General features: G+C 59.1%; 4 protein-coding genes and 2 non-coding genes across 6 annotated transcripts; 5 read left to right on the top strand and 1 right to left on the bottom strand.

Annotated features, from left to right (window-relative positions):
* The first annotated feature begins 35 nt into the window (after positions 1-35).
* Positions 36-2,123, top strand: RPS2 (ribosomal protein S2). The gene is made up of 7 exons (XM_014793573.2): positions 36-333; positions 420-509; positions 823-930; positions 1,187-1,360; positions 1,443-1,602; positions 1,814-1,905; positions 2,001-2,123. The coding sequence occupies exons 1-7, from the start codon at positions 157-159 to the stop codon at positions 2,079-2,081; spliced, it is 882 nt and encodes a 293-aa protein (XP_014649059.1). The 5' UTR covers positions 36-156; the 3' UTR covers positions 2,082-2,123.
* On the top strand, positions 986-1,119 carry LOC147913513 (small nucleolar RNA SNORA64/SNORA10 family). The gene has a single exon (XR_015548656.1). It is a non-coding gene; the product is annotated as a small nucleolar RNA SNORA64/SNORA10 family (small nucleolar RNA).
* On the top strand, positions 1,629-1,757 carry LOC147913512 (small nucleolar RNA SNORA64/SNORA10 family). The gene has a single exon (XR_015548655.1). It is a non-coding gene; the product is annotated as a small nucleolar RNA SNORA64/SNORA10 family (small nucleolar RNA).
* A 102-nt stretch (positions 2,124-2,225) lies between the features above and the next one.
* On the bottom strand, positions 2,226-4,751 carry NDUFB10 (NADH:ubiquinone oxidoreductase subunit B10). The gene is made up of 4 exons (XM_004438182.3): positions 4,525-4,751; positions 2,990-3,128; positions 2,596-2,735; positions 2,226-2,386 (listed from the first exon to the last, which is right to left on the bottom strand). The coding sequence occupies exons 1-4, from the start codon at positions 4,670-4,672 to the stop codon at positions 2,283-2,285; spliced, it is 531 nt and encodes a 176-aa protein (XP_004438239.1). The 5' UTR covers positions 4,673-4,751; the 3' UTR covers positions 2,226-2,282.
* Positions 4,752-5,728: 977 nt separating this feature from the next.
* RPL3L (ribosomal protein L3 like) lies at positions 5,729-14,788 on the top strand. The gene is made up of 12 exons (XM_087417795.1): positions 5,729-5,770; positions 6,811-7,004; positions 7,106-7,232; positions 7,633-7,960; positions 9,381-9,549; positions 10,995-11,130; positions 12,446-12,632; positions 12,728-12,888; positions 13,094-13,195; positions 13,768-13,863; positions 14,086-14,205; positions 14,498-14,788. The coding sequence occupies exons 1-12, from the start codon at positions 5,729-5,731 to the stop codon at positions 14,552-14,554; spliced, it is 1,719 nt and encodes a 572-aa protein (XP_087273921.1). The 3' UTR covers positions 14,555-14,788.
* Positions 14,789-14,953: 165 nt separating this feature from the next.
* Positions 14,954-19,558, top strand: MSRB1 (methionine sulfoxide reductase B1). Its single transcript, XM_004438184.3, has 4 exons — positions 14,954-15,120; positions 17,037-17,185; positions 17,524-17,638; positions 18,698-19,558. The coding sequence occupies exons 1-4, from the start codon at positions 15,066-15,068 to the stop codon at positions 18,727-18,729; spliced, it is 351 nt and encodes a 116-aa protein (XP_004438241.2). The 5' UTR covers positions 14,954-15,065; the 3' UTR covers positions 18,730-19,558.

Below are 19,558 nucleotides of genomic sequence, written 5' to 3'. Positions count from 1 at the left end.
TGTGTAAGCTTGGGCGGCGGGAAACCGCTGGCATCGGGCGGGGCCCAGGTTTGGCCCGTACGCACACTCGGGGGGAAGCCCCGATCTGGGTGCCCCGGGCTGCGGCGAATGCCAGGGCCTCAGTAACTGGCTGGTTCTTGTCGCTCTCTTCAGCAAATGGCGGATGACGCCGGTGCTGCGGGAGGGCCTGGAGGCCCCGGGGGCCCTGGAATGGGAGGCCGCGGAGGCTTCCGCGGAGGCTTCGGCAGCGGCGTCCGGGGCCGGGGTCGTGGCCGTGGTCGCGGTCGTGGCCGAGGCCGCGGAGCTCGCGGAGGCAAGGCCGAGGACAAGGAGGTAGGTCTGGGCTGCGTTCGTGGGACGGGCCCGTGGGCGGCGCCGGGCAGGCGGTCCTGGTGACCGGCGCCTTTTCCCTCCTCCAGTGGATCCCCGTCACCAAGCTGGGTCGTTTGGTCAAGGACATGAAGATCAAGTCCTTAGAGGAAATCTATTTGTTCTCTTTGCCCATCAAGGTAACGCGTGGTCTTTTTTCTTTGGGCGGGGCGTTGGGCGGGTGCGGTCTCGGGCAGTTTCATCTGGCCTGGGGTCGAGGGGCGAGGTCTGCCATTGAGGGGGCCCCAGGTTCCACGTTTGAGAGGTCGCGTGAGTGTGACGGTGTCCCGTCTGACAGCGGAGATTCAAGCTGGAGAGAAAAGGCCGGGCAATCGGAAGATCACTTTTTCTTCTAGGAAGCAGAGTGAAGACTCCCAGTGAGGAACATTTTGAGACAGTGTTTGCTTTAAACTTACAATTGAATGTTTTTGTCACAAATCTTTTTTCTTTCAGGAGTCTGAGATAATTGACTTCTTCTTGGGAGCATCCCTCAAGGACGAGGTTTTGAAGATTATGCCGGTGCAAAAGCAGACCCGTGCTGGCCAGCGGACCAGGTTCAAGGTATTGTAGCCATTGTGTGTCTTCCTGGGCTGTTTCTGCCAAGGGGTTTTGTGAGACTCTCTCAGCTCTGCATGGTTACACTTGTTTTCACACGTGTGACTTTCGTAATCGGGAGAGAGAGCAAGGATCTCCTCGGGACCTCAGATTGGCCTCATGGTGGCTTATCTTTCCTTGAGGGGCGCAACAGGCCCTGGGGAGTGGTTACTGATGCTGTGCAGGGCAGTGGACCACCAGCCACCTCAAAGTTTTTTCACAGGCTTTTGTTGCCATCGGGGATTACAATGGACATGTCGGTCTGGGTGTTAAGTGCTCCAAGGAGGTAGCCACTGCCATCCGTGGGGCCATCATCCTTGCCAAGCTCTCCATCGTCCCCGTGCGGCGAGGGTACTGGGGGAATAAGATCGGCAAGCCCCACACTGTCCCTTGCAAGGTAGGCTGGGTGGTGGTGATTGATGGGGCCTGCAGTAGTGGTGCAGACTCTAGCCCTAGTCTCCTGATTCCTCTCTCCCTAGGTGACGGGTCGCTGTGGCTCTGTGCTCGTGCGTCTCATCCCTGCTCCCAGGGGCACTGGCATCGTCTCAGCCCCTGTGCCCAAGAAGCTGCTGATGATGGCTGGTATTGATGACTGCTACACCTCTGCCAGGGGCTGCACTGCCACCCTGGGCAACTTCGGTAAGTAGCTCACACATGGGCTGTGGCCTCTCTCAGCTCCACTTAATCACACTGTGTGTGTGGTTGGTGTATTTTCAGAGAGAGAGAGGAAGGCCCTCCTAATGCACGACAGACCGGCCCACAGTGGCCTGTCTGTTCCTAGGAGTGCGACAGCTTCTTTCATCTGGGGTCTGTCTCAGATGAATCCATCAATTTTCTGATCTTTTTCCAGCCAAGGCCACCTTTGATGCCATCTCTAAGACCTACAGCTATCTCACCCCTGACCTCTGGAAAGAGACCGTGTTCACCAAGTCTCCTTATCAGGTATACTGCCTGCCCAATTCCCTTGTCAGCCTAGGCAAGTGCAGAGGCGGGCAGCATGTCTGGTTACAACTAAAGCTTTGTGTTTCTATTTCCAGGAATTCACTGACCATCTTGTCAAGAACCACACTAGAGTCTCCGTACAGAGGACCCAGGCTCCAGCTGTGGCTACCACATAGTTTTATACAAGAAAAATAAAAAGTGAATTAAGCCCGTTCAAATAGTTGTCTTTTCTTTAGTGGTAGCTGGGACCAATGAGGAATCAAAATAAGGCTTCTCAGTGTGTTAAGGTCAGGGGCTGAAAGTGATACCAGAATCACAGACAGGTTTCATTACCCTTTATTTTAGTAAGAGCCACAGTCATGTGAGGGGAGGCTGCCTCAGGCAGCAGCAGCCTCTTTAGCAGCTTTTCTCTCTGCCAGCATCCTCTGCTTCTGTTTTGCCAGGCACTTCCTGGCAGAATAATGGGCCCCCAGGTCATGATCTGAGAAAGAGATTGGGGGAGGGTTGTCATGGGGATAGGTCTTTTCTGACAGGTATTGAGCAGAAAGGGGACCCCAAGGCACAGTGATTCTTAATGTGAGAACAGACTGTTTTAGCAGAACTTTTAGCTCACAGCTGTGGAGACTGGATAGAGGGTTGGGGAGTTGGGTGGGCAGAAGCAGGGATCAGGCCAGGTAGGGGCTCACTCACAGCGGTCCTGGTAGGCCTTGGCCACCTGGGTGAACTGCTCCAGCTCCTTGGCACAGTTCTGCCTGTAGCTCTCACCTTCCCTCTGCTGACAGGCCTTGAGTCTCTCCTGGATAATGTTCACGATTTCTTGATCAACTTTGCTGAAAAAAAAAGGAACAAGAAAGGTGGCCTACAAGGAATCCTTTCCCTGTACCCAGGGAGAAGAGAATGAAAGCAGGACCTTGGAGCCCTGTAGTCAGGCCCCTCCACCCCTAAGATCTGGCCCAGGAGGCATTCTTGCTGGCTGACCACCATCCCATGGTACCCCCAGGGAACGATGGCCCAACAGGGTGTGCTCGCTGTGCAGGGCTCTGTATTACCCCACTCAGAACGAGAGCCCAAGGGCAGGACGTACTAGTCTCTTCTCCATTGCATTTCTGCTTCAAACATGCACAAGATGTCCTTTTCCTTGCACTCAGTGATATCTGGCACGCGGCGGAACTGCCGGTGGTAGTAGTAGTACCGGTTCTTTGCATGTTGCTGCTCTATAAACTCTGCAAAGAGAAAACCCCAGACTCAAAGGCCCCCTTGGTTTGGACAGGCCATAGTTGGGATGGGTTCTTAGTTTTATTTCTCGTAAGCTGTGGAAGGAGCAGACTTCCCAAATGTTCTCAGCTTTTACAGACTGGCAGTTGAACTCTCAAAGGGCTGTGGGCTGGCACAGACAGTCCTGGGAATGATGGGCTATGAAGGGTGATGTCTACCATTTATGCAGAGCTTCCTGGGAGCCAGGCACCATCCTGTGTGCATTATCTCTCTTTGTCCCCACAACAACCCTGTGGTGCAGGTCCTTACAGATGGGGCTGAGGCCCAGAGAGACGGCCGGACGACCCACTCACTGCTACAGGTCCAACTCAATCGCCCACAAGCACCGGGACTCCACTGTGTAGCTAAGAGGCCCAAGAGGGAGGCGCCAGCAGAGATTCTAGTCCCAGTTCTGCCACTGCTGACCTTCCGGCCTCAACTTCCCCATTGGTAAATTAACAAGTTGAACCTGGTGAGATCTCACCCATCCAGATATATAAGACGCTTTTTAAGAAACTGCTACAAACGAGAGCGGGTCCACTGCTATGCCTTTTCCAGACCTTGGGGGTCTGGTTTGCTAACTTTATCCTCCCTAACAAAAGGGCCACCAGAGCATGCCATGCACCCCAAATGTTTTGTTGTTGAACAAATGATCTGATTAATTAAATGCATGTACAAATCACCTGGAACTAGTGACTGAGGGCAGAGCGTCTCCTGCTGCTGCCCCATGGAGCTGGCTGAACCACAGACTGGGCAACAAAGAACCATTTTAAACATTCGCCTCGTTCGGACAAGAGATGGGGGAACTTGGGCAGCTCTCAAGCGCGGGCACACACAGAGGACAAGTCACAGCACATCGAGCTTCAGGGGACCTTGCCATCACCTGACCATCCCAGTCATTTTGCAGGCGTGCAGAGAGTTTGGAGAGAACCCCCTCATTTCAACACCCGTTTGATGACCACCTACTGTGCACACCGCAGGATGCAAAGCGTGCAGGGAGACCGGGGTCTAACAGCCTCAGGACACAGATGCTTGCGATGCGCAAAAACACCTAATATTTGGGCGAGGCCGGAAACCAGGGGTGCGTGGAAGGCTCCCCAAGCTGCAGGGGCCGAAGAGCAGTGAGGGGTCCTGAGGTAGGAGGGGGGCGTCCCAGGAGGCGAGGCCTGGCGTGCATCGGGGGATCCAAGGAGGCGACGGGGCCCGCAGGTCTCCGGGTGGGGGCCCCGGGGTGCGGCGGCGGGTGGCCACGGGGGAGAAGCCCGTGGTGCGGCGGGGTTTCCAGGCTGGACGACGGGGCCCGGGGGGCGGGGGACTCCGAGGGGCGGCGGGGGGGGGCGGCCCGGGGAGCGGCGGGGCCGGTACCTCTCACGAGGGTCACGGGACGGTCCACGAGGAGGTCGAAGGCCTTGGTCAAGTAGGTGATGGGGTTGGGCAGCGAGGTCTGCGGCGAGGGCGCCGGTGTACGGCGTGGGGGCTCGGGGTACACGTCCTTGTCCCAGCTGTCCGGCATGGCGGCGGCGCGCAGCGGGGTCCGCTCCCTGACGCGCAGCCCCGGCCTCCGCCTCTGTCCCGCGGCCTAGTTCGCCCGCAGCAGAGGACGACCGAAGGAGGCCGCGCCTGCGCAGGGCCGGCGGCGCCCGCGCGGCACCATGGGACTTGCAGTTCGTCCGGCCCACCCACGTGTGGGCTGGGGAAACGCTCGCAGGGCGGGCGCCGTCAGCTGGGACCGTGGCGCCATTGTATACGCAGCCTCCTTCCTCGAACTCTGTGGAGCGCCTACCACGTGCTGGGTGCCGGCCTCGGCGCTTGGGAGACAGCGGTGAAGGAAACAGGCATCCCTGCTTACGTTCTAAGAGGAGGCACACACGGGAATAAGTTCATTCAGTTCTGACGGCGTGCAGGCACGTGCCGAGTGCAGCAGGGAGTATATGAACACGGCTCGGCTCCTCTGGAGAACTCAGGCCGGTAGAGTAAACCAGTAACACAACTAAGTCAACAAATAGCACAAACTATCAAACGCCCTACTCTTCCAGGAAGCCTTCTTGGATTGCCCATTCCCCTCAGCCCTCTCTGGGCTCCACTGTGTCTGTCAGGGCCTCTCATGGACTGGCTGATGCCGGTGAGCTTGCCGGGCCTGCCTAGGCCAGAGCGGAAGGTAGGGCTTGCCTTCGGGACTCCCACCCACAGGGAGAGGTGGCTCCTACCCTGGGCGCAGGGCGCTCTGCTCTGGTTCTGATGGTTCCACCCTGGCCTTGAGCACTGTCGTGCCCCCAAAGCAGCTCCACTGACCAGGGCCCTTCTGGCCACCTTCTGTGATCTCCATACCTGGCACGGCCCCTGGTGGGCACCAGGGAGGGTACTGGTCACTTCTTGCCCAGAGGCTGGGGCCAGAGACACAGAGCCAACTCTAAGGACGCACAGAATCTGGACTCACAGAAATGTCAAATCTCCAAATCATGAACTCAGAAACACACACTGTCAGACCCAAAGAATTGTAACACTGGCCTGCAACGTCAGACTGAACAAGGGGACCCAACGGAGGCAGGCCGGAGCCGCCACCGTCGCCATGACCTTCGGTAACCAGCGCGAGCTTGCCCACCAGAAGAGTGTGAGAAAGCAGAGGACTCAGATAAGGGAAAGCGCCAGATGACGGCTCTTTGCTGCGCCTGGCAACAGAGGGGCTCGCAGATCACATGGCAGAAGCAGAGAAAGGCAAACGAGATGGAGGAACCCAGGCAGCTTTGTGGCTTCGTGCCCAACCCTCTGGCCCTGGCCTGTGTGCCTAGAGCCAGTCCCTCCACGCCCTGTGTCCTATAGCACTTCAGGTCCTAACGCCGATGGCAGTCCCTTTGCCCTGAGTCTGCCGGGTCCCTCTGCGCTTCCTTCCCTCAGGTGGCCTCTCGCCTCCTGGGCCACTCTGGACACTTGAGGGGGTTACCCCTTCCCTGGGATTTTATTCCTGGGGGGCTTACTCTAAAGTATTGAAGCAGCTTTGTTACTCAAAAACAACAAAAACAACTGTAACATTTTAGTAGCATAGCATCTTAACATGGAGCAGTGCAAAATCCATAGACCCTCAGAGACATCTTAGGCCTATGAAACTGATGCTACAGCTACAGAACTTCATAATCATAGCATCTTTGAATCAAAAAATAAGAGATTTCAATACTCTTGTCATTCAAAACTTAAGTTCATAAAAGTATCTAAATGTCCTTGGCTCACAGCTGTTAGTCAAGGATCTTGAGGGGCCGGCCCCGTGGCTTAGTGGTTAAGTGCACGCGCTCCGCTGCTGGCGGCCCGGGTTCGGATCCCGGGCGCACACCGATGCACTGCTTCTCCGGCCATGCTGAGGCCGTGTCCCACATACAGCAACTAGAAGGATGTGCAACTATGACATATGACTATCTACTGGGGCTTTGGGGAGAAAAAGGAAAAAAAAAAAAAAAAAGGAGGAGGATTGGCAATAGATGTTAGCTCAGAGCCGGTCTTCCCCAGCAAAAAGAGAGGATTAGCATGGATGTTAGCTCAGGGCTGATCTTCCTCATACACACACACACACACACAAAAGGGATCTTGACACTGAATCCCGGCCCTGGATCCTCCGGGCAGAGTCAACCTCCCCATCCCCCCCCCCCCATGATGCCCCAGCCCCGCTGTTGTCCAGCCCCAGCTCACAGCTCTCAGGACAGGACAGGAATCCCCTCTGCCTCAAGGCCAGCAAACCGGACTCAGACCCTCCTCATGGCAGCTGCCCGAGAGAAGCCCCCCCGCGGGGGTTTCTCCACTCCCCACCATGCCAAGTTGTTCCTGTCCTGGGAGGGTCACATGAGGCAGAAAACAAAGTGAGTGGGACCCAGTCCCTGAGGAAAGGAGTGCCAGCCCTGGCTCCAGGTGTCCCCACCACAGGCTGCCTGTCTGATGCCCCCACTTTGCCCGGCCCCAGGCCAGGCCTGCTCCTGGCACCAGAGCCCATGCCTGCCTCGGGAGATGACCAAGCTCCCCTGCCAGGGGCTAAATCTGGCATCTGGCTGCCGTGTGTCCTGGCCCTGCCACTCGACCTCCAGCGCCTGGTAGGGAGGCCTCTTCCCTTCCTGACCTCCAGGGAGCGGCTGCCATGGTCAGTGGGCTGTGGGGGCTGGAGCAGGAGCAAGCTGGCTTCCTGGGGAGGGGCAGGTGGGCTTCTGGAGTCTTTCCCAGCAGGGTCAGTCCTTGGGCCTGTGAGGGAGTAGGTGACTGCAGGGGACAGGAGGCGGCCAGAGCTCGGGCTGCCAGACCTAGAATGGGCAAGGAGATGGACAGATGGCAGTGGCCTCCTGCCCCTGTAGCCCTTGGCCACAGTGTGGCCTGCCTCTCCTGGGCCTGACCCAGCTGAGCCCACTGAGGCAGGAGGCCTGTGGGTGAAGAGGGCTTGGTGCTGGCTCCTTCCCTAAGACACTGCCCCTGGGTGAACGTTCCCCTCCTTTCCTGTAGACAGATGGGGGAGGCACTGAAGACCACCAGGTCTCAGTCTGGGTGTCTAGCTCACTTCTCTGGAGCTGGGCTCTGGGACCATCCGTCCCCACCACGGAGACCCCAGCTCTGACCTCCCTTCCCTCCTGCCCCCAGTCCCACCGGAAGTTCTCCGCCCCTCGGCATGGACACCTGGGCTTCCTGCCCCACAAGAGGAGCCGCCGGCACCGGGGCAAAGTGAAGACGTGGCCGCGGGATGACCCCAGCCAGCCCGTGCACCTCACGGCTTTCCTGGGCTACAAGGCCGGCATGACACACACTCTGCGGGAAGTGCACCGGCCAGGGCTCAGTGAGTGGCTGCAGGGGACATGGGGGGCAGGGGGGGCGGGGGGAGCATCCCTGAGCGCCAGAAACCTGGAGAAACTTCCAGATGCTGGGAGCCAGACTGGGCTCTGGGAGGGGCCGCAGCCCTGGCAAGGGTGAGGCCCTGCCCCTGGGAACTGTGGTCAGGGTGCTGACTGTCATCAAGCGCTGACCACTGGCCACCCTCGAGGTGGATTCTGTCATTGCCCCCACGTTACAGATGAGACAGTGGAGCAGTTCTGAAGCTTGCCAGCCGCCCAGTTAGTAGGCCGAGGAGCTAGGATTCAAAGGCCGGTGCCCGATATGCTTTTCATCTTGAGATCATTGTAGATTCACACGTGGTTGTAGAAAATAATACAGAGAGACCCCATGTACCCTTCACCCAGTCTCCCTCGATGGAATTTCTTGTAAACACAGTAACGTGTCATAACTGGATACTGATGTGGATACAACCCACCACCTTATTCCGATTTCTCCAGTTGTGTGTGTATTTAGTTCTGAGCAGTTCTGTCGCATATAAATATGTGTACCCACTGCCTCAGAACATCCCATCCCCACACAGCTCCCTCCTGCTGCCCTTTTTAGCCACAGCCACCCAACCTTCTGGGAACCACTCATCTGTTCTTCATCTCTCCTAATATTTATTTATTTATTTATTTTTGGTGAGGAAGACTGGCCTTTAGCTAACATCTGTGCCCATCTTCCTCTATTTTGTATGTGGGACGCCGCCACAGCATGGCTTGATGAGCAGCGTGTATGTCTGTGCCTGGGATCCGAACCTGCAAATCCCAGGCTGCTGAAGCAGAGCACACGAACTTAACCACTACACCACCAGGCTGGCCCCCTTTCCTAATATATTTTTTAAACATACTTCTTTTAGTTTGTATCAGCCTCAGTAATAACAGCTATAAAATCATGGGTTTTGTACAAGTTATAGGGTTTTTTCCTAGAATTCATTGGCATACATTCGTAACTATTAAAATAAAAAATGCTCGTTTGTGCTCCACTCAAGGAGGCTCAACCCTACTCTTTGGGGTACACTTCCCTAGCTCTTGTTCTCCCAGCCCATTCCTGGATGATCTGGTGGGGAAACTGAGGCAAGCAGCAGGTAGGGCCTGGCCTGAGATCTGAGTCAGAGCGAGCAGGGACCACCCATGAGCCCTGAGCAGCAGCTGCTCCCTGCCAAGGGCAGAGCAGGGAGAGAAGAGGCAGGGAGCAGGCCAGCTGAGGGCTGGGGGTAAGTGTGGGCCCAACTCACCAGGGCCTCTGTCCCCAGCAGCCCTGGGGCTGTGGTGCTCCATCTTCCCTCGGGCAGAAAGGGCTGTAGTTGGGTCTTCCACTCCATCCTCCTTCCCCATGGGCCCCAGAGGCCCCTCTCCATGCCCCTGTCTCTGGGTCTCATCCAGAAATTTCCAAGCGGGAGGAGGTGGAGGCAGTGACGATTGTGGAGACGCCGCCTCTGGTGGTGGTGGGCATCGTGGGCTATGTGGCTACCCCTCGAGGCCTGCGGAGCTTCAAGACCATCTTTGCAGAACACCTCAGCGACGAGTGCCGACGCCGCTTCTACAAGGACTGGTGAGGGCTGCCTCAGGTGGACCGAACGTGGGCTGGTGGGACCACAGGGGCTGGGCGGGCCCTTCACTCCCCAGTCCTGTGCTGGAAAGATGGAATGATGACGGATGGGGTACGCAGGAGAAGTGTCAACAGTGTGTGGAAGGCAGGAAAGTGTGTGTGTGTGTGGAGGAGTACCATCACTTCAATAAAAGATGAGTACTAGAGAGCTGGAGAGGAAATTGGGACAGGGAGAAAGAAGAAGCAAATGTTCTAATCTTCAGGGTTAATTAGGGTACTAATCTAATGGAATGTCAGAGTTGGCTCCGAGCTTCCTAGCAGCCAGGGTGAAAAGGGAAACAGCTAGGGCGGGCCCTGTGGCTTAGTGGTTAAGTGCACGCACTCTGCTGCTGGCGGCCCGGGTTCGGATCCCGGGCGCACACTGACGCGCCGCTTCTCCGGCCATGCTGAGGCCGCGTCCCACATACAGCAACTAGAAGGATGGGCAGCTATGACATACAACTATCTGCTGGGGCTTTGGGGGAAAAAAATAAATAAATAAATAAAAGGGAAACAGCTAACTGACGAGCTCTTCTCATCAGAACGAAAGACATTCTCAGGCCTCATATCTTCCCTGGCACTAAGTCCTGAAAGGGAAGGCCCACCTGCCTGAGGAACCTCACAGATACCCCGCTCCTTACAGAGGCAGAGGCATAGCCCAGCCCTGGCCCTCTCTGGGAAGTGACGAGCTGGGGCCCCAGAGTCAGAGCAGGATGTATGACCCAGGCCAACAGCTGACCTCTTAGAGCCTCGTATCACCCCCTACACATACCTCGGACACCATCAAATGGAGATGGGAGTGGTCCCTGCATCACGGGGCTGCTGTGGGATTAGATGTGCAGCATGTCAAGTGCTCAGCACAGAGAAAGTGCTCGGCAAATGCCGGCTGGCCCTGTTCTCGCTGTTTCTGTTGTTATCAATTTGCCCCTCACCCAGAGGCTCTGAGCTCTGTGAACCCTGCTTTCTTCATCCGTAAAATGGGGATAATAATGTCCATCTTTCAGAGTTCTGGCCAGTGCCAGCTGTTGGCTTTAGAAGTGGGATCAGCAGCCATAGCAACGGGGGCAGGTGGCCACGGGGGCAGGTGGCCATGGGGCCAGTTGGCACGCACCTTCCCTGAGGTCCTGCACAACCGCCACTCACTCTCAAGCTCTGGGAGGCAGGGAGAGCGCCCACTTTACAGAGGAGGAAACTGAGGCCTAGAGAGGGAGGGACAGTCTGTGCTTAAAGATGGCGACTGGAACCAGCCCAGGGACACCAGCGGTGGCCTCCCCCAGGAAGGCAGGAGGGAGGAGGGGGACATCTACTGTTCTAAGACCCCTGCCTGGGGGCCCGCGGCGGGCGGGGGCAGGGCCGGCCCGGGGAGCGGCCCTGCTGGCCCCTCTGAGGGCCCGCTCTGCGCGGCTCAGGCACAAGAGCAAGAAGAAGGCCTTCACCAAGGCCTGCAAGCGGTGGCACGGCAGTGGCGGCAAGAAGCAGCTCCAGGAAGACTTCGCCGCCATGAAGAAGCACTGCAAGGTCATCCGGGTCATTGTCCACACCCAGGTCAGCCCCTGCCCCCTGTCCACACCCGGTTAGCCAGCCTGCCCCCTGGCCCCCGCCCCCCAGCTTTCAGGAGGCCCGGCAAGTGTCAGCCTAAAAATACCAGAGCTCCAGGCACAGCCCCAAAGTGTTGCTGACCGCCACACAGCCGCCCGCAGCCCCGGCGGTGGGACGCTGGGCGTCAGTGTGCTCTGAGGGCCGTGGGGCATCAGCCACGCCCAGTGGTCAACCAAGGTCCCGAAATGTCCCGAAGGGCCTGGCTCTCCTGCCAGATGTCCGTGTGGAAGGCCGGCCACCTCCTTCGGGTTCTGGCCCAGTGTGTGTGAGTCAGCATTCTTCCGTGGGGTCTGGCTTGATGTGGGCTGACAGATTACCCACACCCTCTGGCTTACTCTGGAGCATTCCTTGGCGTCTTGTCCTCAGGGAAGCTTTCCCTAGGCCTGGAGCAGCCACCCTGCCCCTCCCCTCAGTTACTCTCACATTGCAGTTCCTGGTGATGTGTGTCACTGGTTAACGTCCATCTCCCTCAAGAGACTTGAGCTCTGCGGGGGCAGGGGCCACGGCTGCCTGTCCAGTGCTGTGCCCCAGTGCCCACCAGAGCCTTGTATGCAGCAGGTACTCCATAAGGACTTGTGGCTGAGCACTATGCTGTGACCTGTGTCCCTGCTTCCCCCTGTGCATCCCCACAGCCTGTGCCTCACATGCAGCAGCAGAGATGTTTAAAAATATGAATCAGATCATGTCACGCCCCGCACTTGGAATAAAACCTGAGCTCCTCCTGGCAAGACATGCCTGGCTAGGCCCCGGCTCACCTCTGACTCCATCCTGCTCAACATGGTCTAGACACACTGGTCTCCTTTCTGTCCCACCAGTTCCCCAGATCTTCCCTGCCACAGGGCCTTTGCACATGCGAGTCCTTCTGCCCCAAGTGTGCTCTCAGATCTTCACCTAGTGGCTCTGTCTTGTTATTGGTGTCACCTCCTCAGAGAGGCCTTCTGTGACCACCCTAGGTGCAATAAGAGTCCCTTCCACCCCTCCAATATTCCGTCAGAACACTCCGCCCTCTCCAAGAGTTTACTCGCCTTTTGTCCCCCAACTAGATGGTGGCTCCATGAGGGCCAGGACCCTGTCTGCCTCATTCCATGCTGTATCCCCAGTGCCTAGCACAGAACATGGCACATAGCCAGACCAGAGCATGGGAACATCTGCTGAATGAATGCATTTGTGAAAGCCTGCCACAGGTCACCAGCCGGTCATGCCATGTGTGCACATGGGGGTGTGACCCTCTGGGAACCGACTGGCCGTGCCATGCCTGCAGATGAAGCTGCTGCCCTTCCGGCAGAAGAAGGCCCACATCATGGAGATCCAGCTGAACGGCGGCACGGTGGCTGAGAAGGTGGCCTGGGCCCAGACCCAGCTGGAGAAGCAGGTGCCGGTGCACAGCGTTTTCAGCCAGAATGAGGTCATTGATGTCATTGCTGTCACCAAGGGCCGGGGTGTCAAAGGTAGGGCCAGGTGGGGATGGCAGCTCTGGGAAGGCTGCCTGGAGGGGGTGGGGGCCAGACTGGCCTCTCAGCCACCAGCCCCTCCCCCCCTGCAGGGGTCACGAGTCGCTGGCATACCAAGAAGCTGCCTCGGAAGACCCACAAGGGGCTGCGCAAGGTGGCCTGCATTGGTGCTTGGCACCCAGCCCGCGTGGGCTGCTCCATCGCCCGGGCTGGGCAGAAGGGCTACCACCACCGCACGGAGCTCAACAAGAAGGTGCGGCCGCGGTCCTCGTGGTGGGGAGATGCCCTGACCCGAGCCCAGGGGGTGGGGGTGCATGACCCAGACACTGCCTCTCCCCTGGAGGCTCTGAAGTGCCCCCGCCAGCGCCTGGGTCTGAGCACACGCGCTGATGGGTGTGGACACGCCACTGGCCCCAGAGGCCGCCTGCTGCCCCCAACGTGCCCTGTTCTCCCGGCAGATCTACCGCATCGGCCGGGGGCTGCACATGGAGGACGGGAAGGTGGTCAAGAGCAGTGCATCCACCAGCTATGACGTGACCGACAAGTCCATCACACCGCTGGTGAGGGTGGGCGGCCAGTTTGGTGGAGGGGGCCCGGCGCGCAGGTGTGGCGCAGGCGTGTGGGGTGCTGCCCTGCCCCCAGAGCTCAGGCACCAGCGAGCAGCCGCCTGGGTGGAACAAAGCCCTGCTGTTCCCACATCCTCTGAGCACCTCTGCAGATGGCTTACACTCCAGCTGCTGTCACAGGGTGTAGGGTGCAGCAGCTCCGACTGTGGCCTTGGAGTCAGGCCGCGTGGGCTCAAACCCCAGCTGCAGTATGCAGCAGCCATGGGGCCTGGAGCAAATGACTTCCCCCTCTGTGCCTCAGTTTCTCCCTCTGTACGATGCAGATTGTTAAATGAGATAATGACGGACAGGACTTAGGTTGTGGCTCAGATGCTGCTCTGTGCCTCAGTTTCTCCCTCTGTACGATGCTGCCCTCGATCAGGTGATCGAGGGTGTCACCCCAGGCCACAGGGCCGGCACTGGCTCCTTCCAATCACAGCATGTGGGGGGTTCTCCTGGGGATCCCAGCTGCCCCCTAACTCGGCCGCCCCTTTTCCTGGCCTGGATCCTGACCCACCTCCCTGCAGGGCGGCTTTCCCCACTACGGGGAAGTCAACAACGACTTCGTCATGCTGAAGGGTTGCATCGCGGGCACCAAGAAGCGTGTCATCACACTGAGGAAGGTCAGCATGGTGGTGGGCCGGGGAGCAGGAGCCCCGTGGGCTGTGAGAGGGTCAGGGGGACGGCCTGCCCTGTCCTGGGAGGGGTGGGGTTGGGAAGAGCAAAAAGGGAGGAGTTCTGGCAGGAGGTGAGTGAGTGAGACCTTCTGGGTGTGGGCTGGGGTCACGGGAGGGGGTGGATGGGGACCTCCTGTCTTGAAGATCTCTTCTTCCACGGATTCCCAGTCCCTCCTGGTGCACCACAGCCGCCGGGCCCTGGAGAATATCGAACTCAAGTTCATCGACACCACCTCCAAGTTCGGCCATGGCCGCTTCCAGACAGCCCAAGAAAAGAGGGTCTTCATGGTGAGCCCACTCCCCTTGTTCTCTGGCGCTCTGACCCCACATCCCACCTGCTGGAATGAGGAAGCTGGGGCAGATGGGGGCAGCAGGGACGCCCCCTGCACTTTTCCACAGGAGGGGGCTTTTAGGAGTCCAGCCCTGGGCACTGATTCTTGCTGGAAAAGAGGGGAAGGGAGGGACCGGCCGTGGGAGGGGCGGCAGAGCTGGCTCTGGGTGACCCAGGCGGCTGGCCAGGGGCAGTATTCCGGGCTAAACCCTGGAACTAACGCTCCTCCTGTCCCCTCCATCCCCACAGGGTCCCCAGAAGAAGCATCTTGAGAAGGAAAAGCCGGAGACCTCAGGAGACTTGTAGGCGGCACTGGGATGGAGGGAGCCCGAAAGACGAGCGGCGCGACCCCTGCCTGTCCCCCCTAATAAAGGCCGGAGGCAACTCTTCCCGTGGTGTCTCAGAGTTGGGGGCACGGAAGGGCCGGCCGACGGCCAGTGGCTGCAGACTTAGCACCAGGGCAAGCCGAGCGGCCGCGGCTCTGAGGGTGCGGCGTGGCTGCCACGCCAAACCCAGCTCGTCTCAGCGGCGCCCCCTGGCGCTAGGGGCGGGGCCGGGCGGCAGGGGGCGGGGCCTCGGGGTTGCGGCAAAGGAGCGGTCCGTGGGCGGGGCGTCCTGGGAAGATGCGCGGGGTGGGGGCGGGGGGGGTCCTCGGGGGGCGGGGCACATTGGGGGCGGGGCCTCCTGGAGGAGGAAGCCGGAGCCCTTGTTCCGGGGAGTGATCGGTCCTCGGGGGAGGCGGACGCAGGCCCCGGGATCGGCGGTCGGTGGCCTCGGGTCTGTAGGCTGTGGGGAGCGCAGCGTTCTCGGGGGCGCCATGTCGTTCTGCAGCTTCTTCGGGGGCGAGGTTTTCCAGAACCACTTTGAGCCGGGTACGACCCGTGACCTCCTGGAGGACAGCGGGGCGGGGGCGCGCATTAGAGGGGCGTCGCTGCCCTGGGGTGGTGATGGACCCCGCAGCCCCGGGAAAGGGCGGCGAGTGTGACCGCGCGGGGAGGAGCGCATACGGGCAAAGGGGATCACGAAGGAGCGAGGGGTCTGGGGGCCCGGAGAGGGGGTACCTGAGGGGAGGGGGACATTAGAGAGACGCGGTCGCTGTTCTCGGGAGGACGGGCCTTGAGTGTGAGCCTGGCCGTTCCCGGGGGAACCTGTGGGGTCAGGGTACATGGGGGTGGTGACGGGTCAGGATATGGACTTCAGAGGGACGCAAGGAAGGTCTTGTCCAGGGGCAGCTCCTGGGTGTTACCACTCCCCACTTTCCTCCCGGTTCCCGGGACCCGCGCGGTACGCCGGCAAGCACACAACGACCCTTCGCATCCGAATGTGCCTGCCTGGGTGCCTCCCCCACCTGCCCATGGCCCTGGGGTTGTAACCAGCAGTGCCGCCAGGCCACCAATGGCGAGTGAAGTTTGACCAGACAGCCTGGGCGGGGGTGGGGGGCGTGGGGGTGGTTTGGAGCATGGCCAACTCTCAGCCTTGGCCTCAGGCTTTGAGAGGCCCTGGTGAGTTCTCTTCTGGGCTGTGCTGCCTGGTATGGACTAATTTGGTAAAACCACGCCCACAGGCAAGACGAGGGCAGTGACCCACCTGGGGTGGGATCTGTTGGGTGTCAGCCCTCGAAGGGGTTGCGCTGGGACACCAGGCATCTATGGGTGCTAGCTGTGACATAGGACTTTCTGGGCAAAGCCCTCCCCTGAGACCCTCCAGCTGTGGGACCCGGGGTTGTCCTCAGGCTGCTCTGCCAACGCCGAAACTCCACTCCCACAGCAGCTCTTGGTTCCCTTTTGCTTCCTCCTCCAGTTGCTGGTAAAGGTTGAGTAGTTCAGAGACTCCAGGGGAGGCTGTCCCCAGGCCGGGCAGTAGGTGAGGAGTTTCCTCACTCCCAAGCAGTTCCTGTTCTGCCAGTCAGTCTTGCAACCTTTTTTTTTTTTTTTGGTGAGGAAGATTAGCCCTGAGCTAACATCTTTCCCAATCCTCCTCTTTTTGCTGAGGAAGACTGGCTCTGGGCTACCATCTGTGTCCATCTTCCTCTACTTTATACGTGGGATGCCTGCCACAGCATGGCTTGACGAGCAGTGTGTAGGTCTGTGCCTGGGATCTGAACCTGCGAACCCTGGGCCACCAAAGTGAAGCAAGCGCACGAACTTAACTACTATGCCACTGGGTGGGCCCACAACCGTTTTTTCCCCCCTTAAAGTGATCTTTTGGGGCTAGGTTAAAACCTGTTCTCCTCCCTGGCCCTCTGTCTTCCTGGGCCCCCTCTCTGGCCTGGAGGCCTTTTCGCTGGGACCATTCTCTTCCTGGGTGGAGAGCAGGCCCATGCTGGGACGGCCACTTGGGAAGGGAGGCGGGCTAGGTGGTGGTGCTGGCCATATCAGAGCCCCCACTATGTGGGGCCTGCTGGGGCGGGAGTGCTGTGTCCTCATCAGACTGCCTGGGTTCCTTCCTGGCTGCACGCCCTCTAGCTGAGTGTTCTGTGTCCCCGAGCCTCAGCTTTCTCATCTGTAAAGTGGAAAGGTCTGAACACAGGGCTCTTGAAAAGAGTCAGTGAGAAAAGTGTGAAAAGTGGCTCTCCTGGTCTCTGGCACATGCTTAGAACCACTAAATGTGAGCTTAGTGGTGTGTCTCCCCCACAGACCCAATACCCAGGCCTGTGGGTGGCTTGTGGGGCTGTGGGGAGGGTGTGCAGCCCACTCTGTGAGCGGGGATGGTGCTGTGTTCTCCTGGGTCCGAGGATTTGGGAGCTCATCCCAGAGACATCTGCTTTTGCCTCCCTTTCCGCCCGCAGGCATCTACGTGTGCGCCAAGTGTGGTTACGAGCTCTTCTCCAGCCGCTCAAAGTACGCACACTCATCCCCATGGCCGGCCTTCACCGAGACCATCCACGCTGACAGCGTGGCCAAGCGTCCAGAGCACAATCGGCCGGGAGCCTTCAAGGTGAGTGGCAGCAGCAGGGGGCGGCGAGGGGGGTGTTGGCCAGGGAGGGACAAGAGCTGGCCGCCTTGTCCTTCCTTCTGCTCCCCCCACAGCTCCAGGGGCTTAGAGTCTGTCTGTCCCAGGCCTCTGGCCTCAGCTGGGGGAGCTGCCACCCCAAACTATTGGGCGAGCCTGGGGTCCTGGTGGGCCAAGGGACACAGGATGGCTTTCCTCTGAGGGCTCCAGGATGGAGGTCGGCCTCTTCTACCAGCAGTTACCTTGGGAAAAGGGCCTGGGGAGGACACCATCTGCTGGTGGCAGGAGGGGCCATTGCTTCAGCTGTTTTGTGGTCTTCCCAGGTGTCCTGTGGCAGGTGTGGCAACGGGCTGGGCCATGAGTTCCTGAATGACGGCCCCAAGCGGGGGCAGTCCCGCTTCTGAATATTCAGCAGCTCACTGAAGTTCATCCCCAAAGGTGAGCTAGCCTCCACCAGTGGGCACAGGCCCCTGGTACATTTCAGAGGCCCAGGGGCGGGGGGCACACTATTCTTGTCCCCTTACAGTGACAAAACATGGAGGCACCAAAGCACGCTGCCCGGGACCTGCCCAGGGCCACTCCAGAAGGCGGCTAGAGGGCAGGGACAGGGGGGCAGATGGCCTGCCTCTTGTGCCTGGTTGCTCATCTCTACCCCCAAACAGGGGCATCTTTGGGTGGATGTGGTGAAGGGTTTTCTCCAGAGGCCTGGCTCTTCCCTGTGACTGGAGTGGGAGGCAGGGCTGGGCAGAGGCTGAGGACCAGGGCTGTGTGGCTGTGGGCTTGTTCCTCAGTCTCTCTGAGCCGGCCTCCTCCCTATGTAGCGGGTGCGATCGCAGAGCCTCCTCCGCAGGCCTTTGAGGACAGCTGCGTGATGTGGTGCACCTGGGGTCCTGCACATAGTGGCGGCTCCAATATGCGTTCCTGAGGGTCGGATTCTTGTTTTGATCATTTGTTTGAGGAGCTGTTGTCATTTGTAGGCATTTTATCTGGGCTCAGCCTCCTCTCCGGCTCCTCGCTTTACTGTCCACAGAGGCTCACGATCACCACACGTCTGTCTGCACACACAGCCTCTACATTACCCTCCACGCTTTGTAGCTCAGATCCTGGCTCCTTGCTTGCCACCTGCAGGCCTGTGGCCAGGCCCTCATCTCGGTTTTCTCCTCTGTAAGATGGGTTGCTAATAGCACCTGCTTGCTGCCATCACCGCGGGGTTAGGCAAGAGTGTCTGGAAGGGCTGGTGTGTGGTAAGGGTGCGAAAATGCTTTTGTCTTTTTGTAGCTATTCGTCCTCCATCCATGTGGAGGAAGGAGAGACTTGGGGTTCTCCTGCAGGTCTTGGGGAGCAAAACAGGGCACCAGACTCCCCCAGGCTGGGCGTCTGGGTCCTCCCGGCCCCTGGCCTGCAGGCTGGAGCAGGAGTGGGACAGCTCAGGGAGCCGTGTCTGAGGCATAATTTAGCAGTGACGTGTTTTTCTCTCCTCTCCCTCCTTTCTTTCAGGCAAAGAAACTTCTGCCTCCCAGGGGCAGTAGGCGGGCAGCCCACACCCACCCCGGAGGGACACTGCACTATGGCTACACTCTGGCCACCCACCGTGGAACTGGGACTCCAGACGTTCAGACAGGGAAGGGGGGTTGGCTGAAACATCAGGAAGGCTCCCGAGGCCTTGGCCTGCACAGATCCTCCTTGGGAAAAACACTGGTTTGCTTGTACCCGCTGCCGGACGGGCCTGCAGGGCCCAGCTGTGGGCTTACCTTAGCTTTCTGCTTAAACTGGAGTCTGAAGCGGTGGCCTCAGGCTGAGCTCGTCTTTGAATGACTGTGTGCCCCCACCTTCTCTGTCTGGACTCACCCCTGTGGGGCCCAATTCTGAGATGGGCTCTGGCCCTCGCCAAAGCTCGCGCCCATCTCCCTGGGCTGTTCTAGGAGACAGAATGTAAATGGAGGCGGCCCCAGTCGGCTGCTCCAGCCCCCGTCACTGCATGATTCGCTCTGGTTAAACCCTTCCAGGCAACCAGAGTGGTGACGATCCGTGACCCGCTGGGGGAGCAGGCTGAGGGGACGGACTCCTGGTCTCAGCTATGAAAGGAGAAATCCTGAACCCGTTTCACAATCTTTGCGGCTGCAGCTTACCTCACTCAGGCTCCGGAAAGCAGCTATTGCTTCATTACCTCGACTGCACGAGGCCGGGACCCCGGGGCTCGCAGGCGACGGGTCACACCTTCCCAGGAGACCATGACTGTGCCTTACTGCACATGGTCTGAAGCTCTTGCCATCTGAGAGGGTGGGTGATGTGAAGGTCCCCCCATCTTGATTCCTCTCTGGAGTTATCAGGAGGCGATCAATAAACAAAGAAAGCCCA

The sequence above is a fragment of the Ceratotherium simum genome, chromosome 26, assembly GCF_057802395.1.
Source record: "Ceratotherium simum simum isolate JZ-2026a chromosome 26, ASM5780239v1, whole genome shotgun sequence".
Lineage (NCBI taxonomy): Eukaryota > Metazoa > Chordata > Mammalia > Perissodactyla > Rhinocerotidae > Ceratotherium > Ceratotherium simum.
This window is presented reverse-complemented; position numbering and strand designations above follow the sequence as displayed.

What these genes read in the sequence shown, in the direction of transcription:
- RPS2 (XM_014793573.2), top strand. Translation starts at nt 157, where the DNA reads ATGGCGGATGACGCCGGTGCTGCGGGAGGGCCTGGAGGCCCCGGGGGC. An exon ending in TGTTCTCTTTGCCCATCAAG is followed by an intron (nt 510 to 822) that starts GTAACGCGTGGT and finishes TTTTTCTTTCAG; the next exon opens with GAGTCTGAGATAATTGACTT. An exon ending in TGCCACCCTGGGCAACTTCG is followed by an intron (nt 1,603 to 1,813) that starts GTAAGTAGCTCA and finishes ATCTTTTTCCAG; the next exon opens with CCAAGGCCACCTTTGATGCC.
- NDUFB10 (XM_004438182.3), bottom strand. Translation starts at nt 4,672, where the DNA reads ATGCCGGACAGCTGGGACAAGGACGTGTACCCCGAGCCCCCACGCCGT. An exon ending in TCCCGTGACCCTCGTGAGAG is followed by an intron (nt 3,129 to 4,524) that starts GTACCGGCCCCG and finishes TTCTCTTTGCAG; the next exon opens with AGTTTATAGAGCAGCAACAT. An exon ending in CAAGGCCTACCAGGACCGCT is followed by an intron (nt 2,387 to 2,595) that starts GTGAGTGAGCCC and finishes TCTCTTTCTCAG; the next exon opens with ATCATGACCTGGGGGCCCAT.
- RPL3L (XM_087417795.1), top strand. Translation starts at nt 5,729, where the DNA reads ATGACCTTCGGTAACCAGCGCGAGCTTGCCCACCAGAAGAGT. An exon ending in AGCTTGCCCACCAGAAGAGT is followed by an intron (nt 5,771 to 6,810) that starts GTGAGAAAGCAG and finishes ATGATGCCCCAG; the next exon opens with CCCCGCTGTTGTCCAGCCCC. An exon ending in AGTGCACCGGCCAGGGCTCA is followed by an intron (nt 7,961 to 9,380) that starts GTGAGTGGCTGC and finishes GGTCTCATCCAG; the next exon opens with AAATTTCCAAGCGGGAGGAG.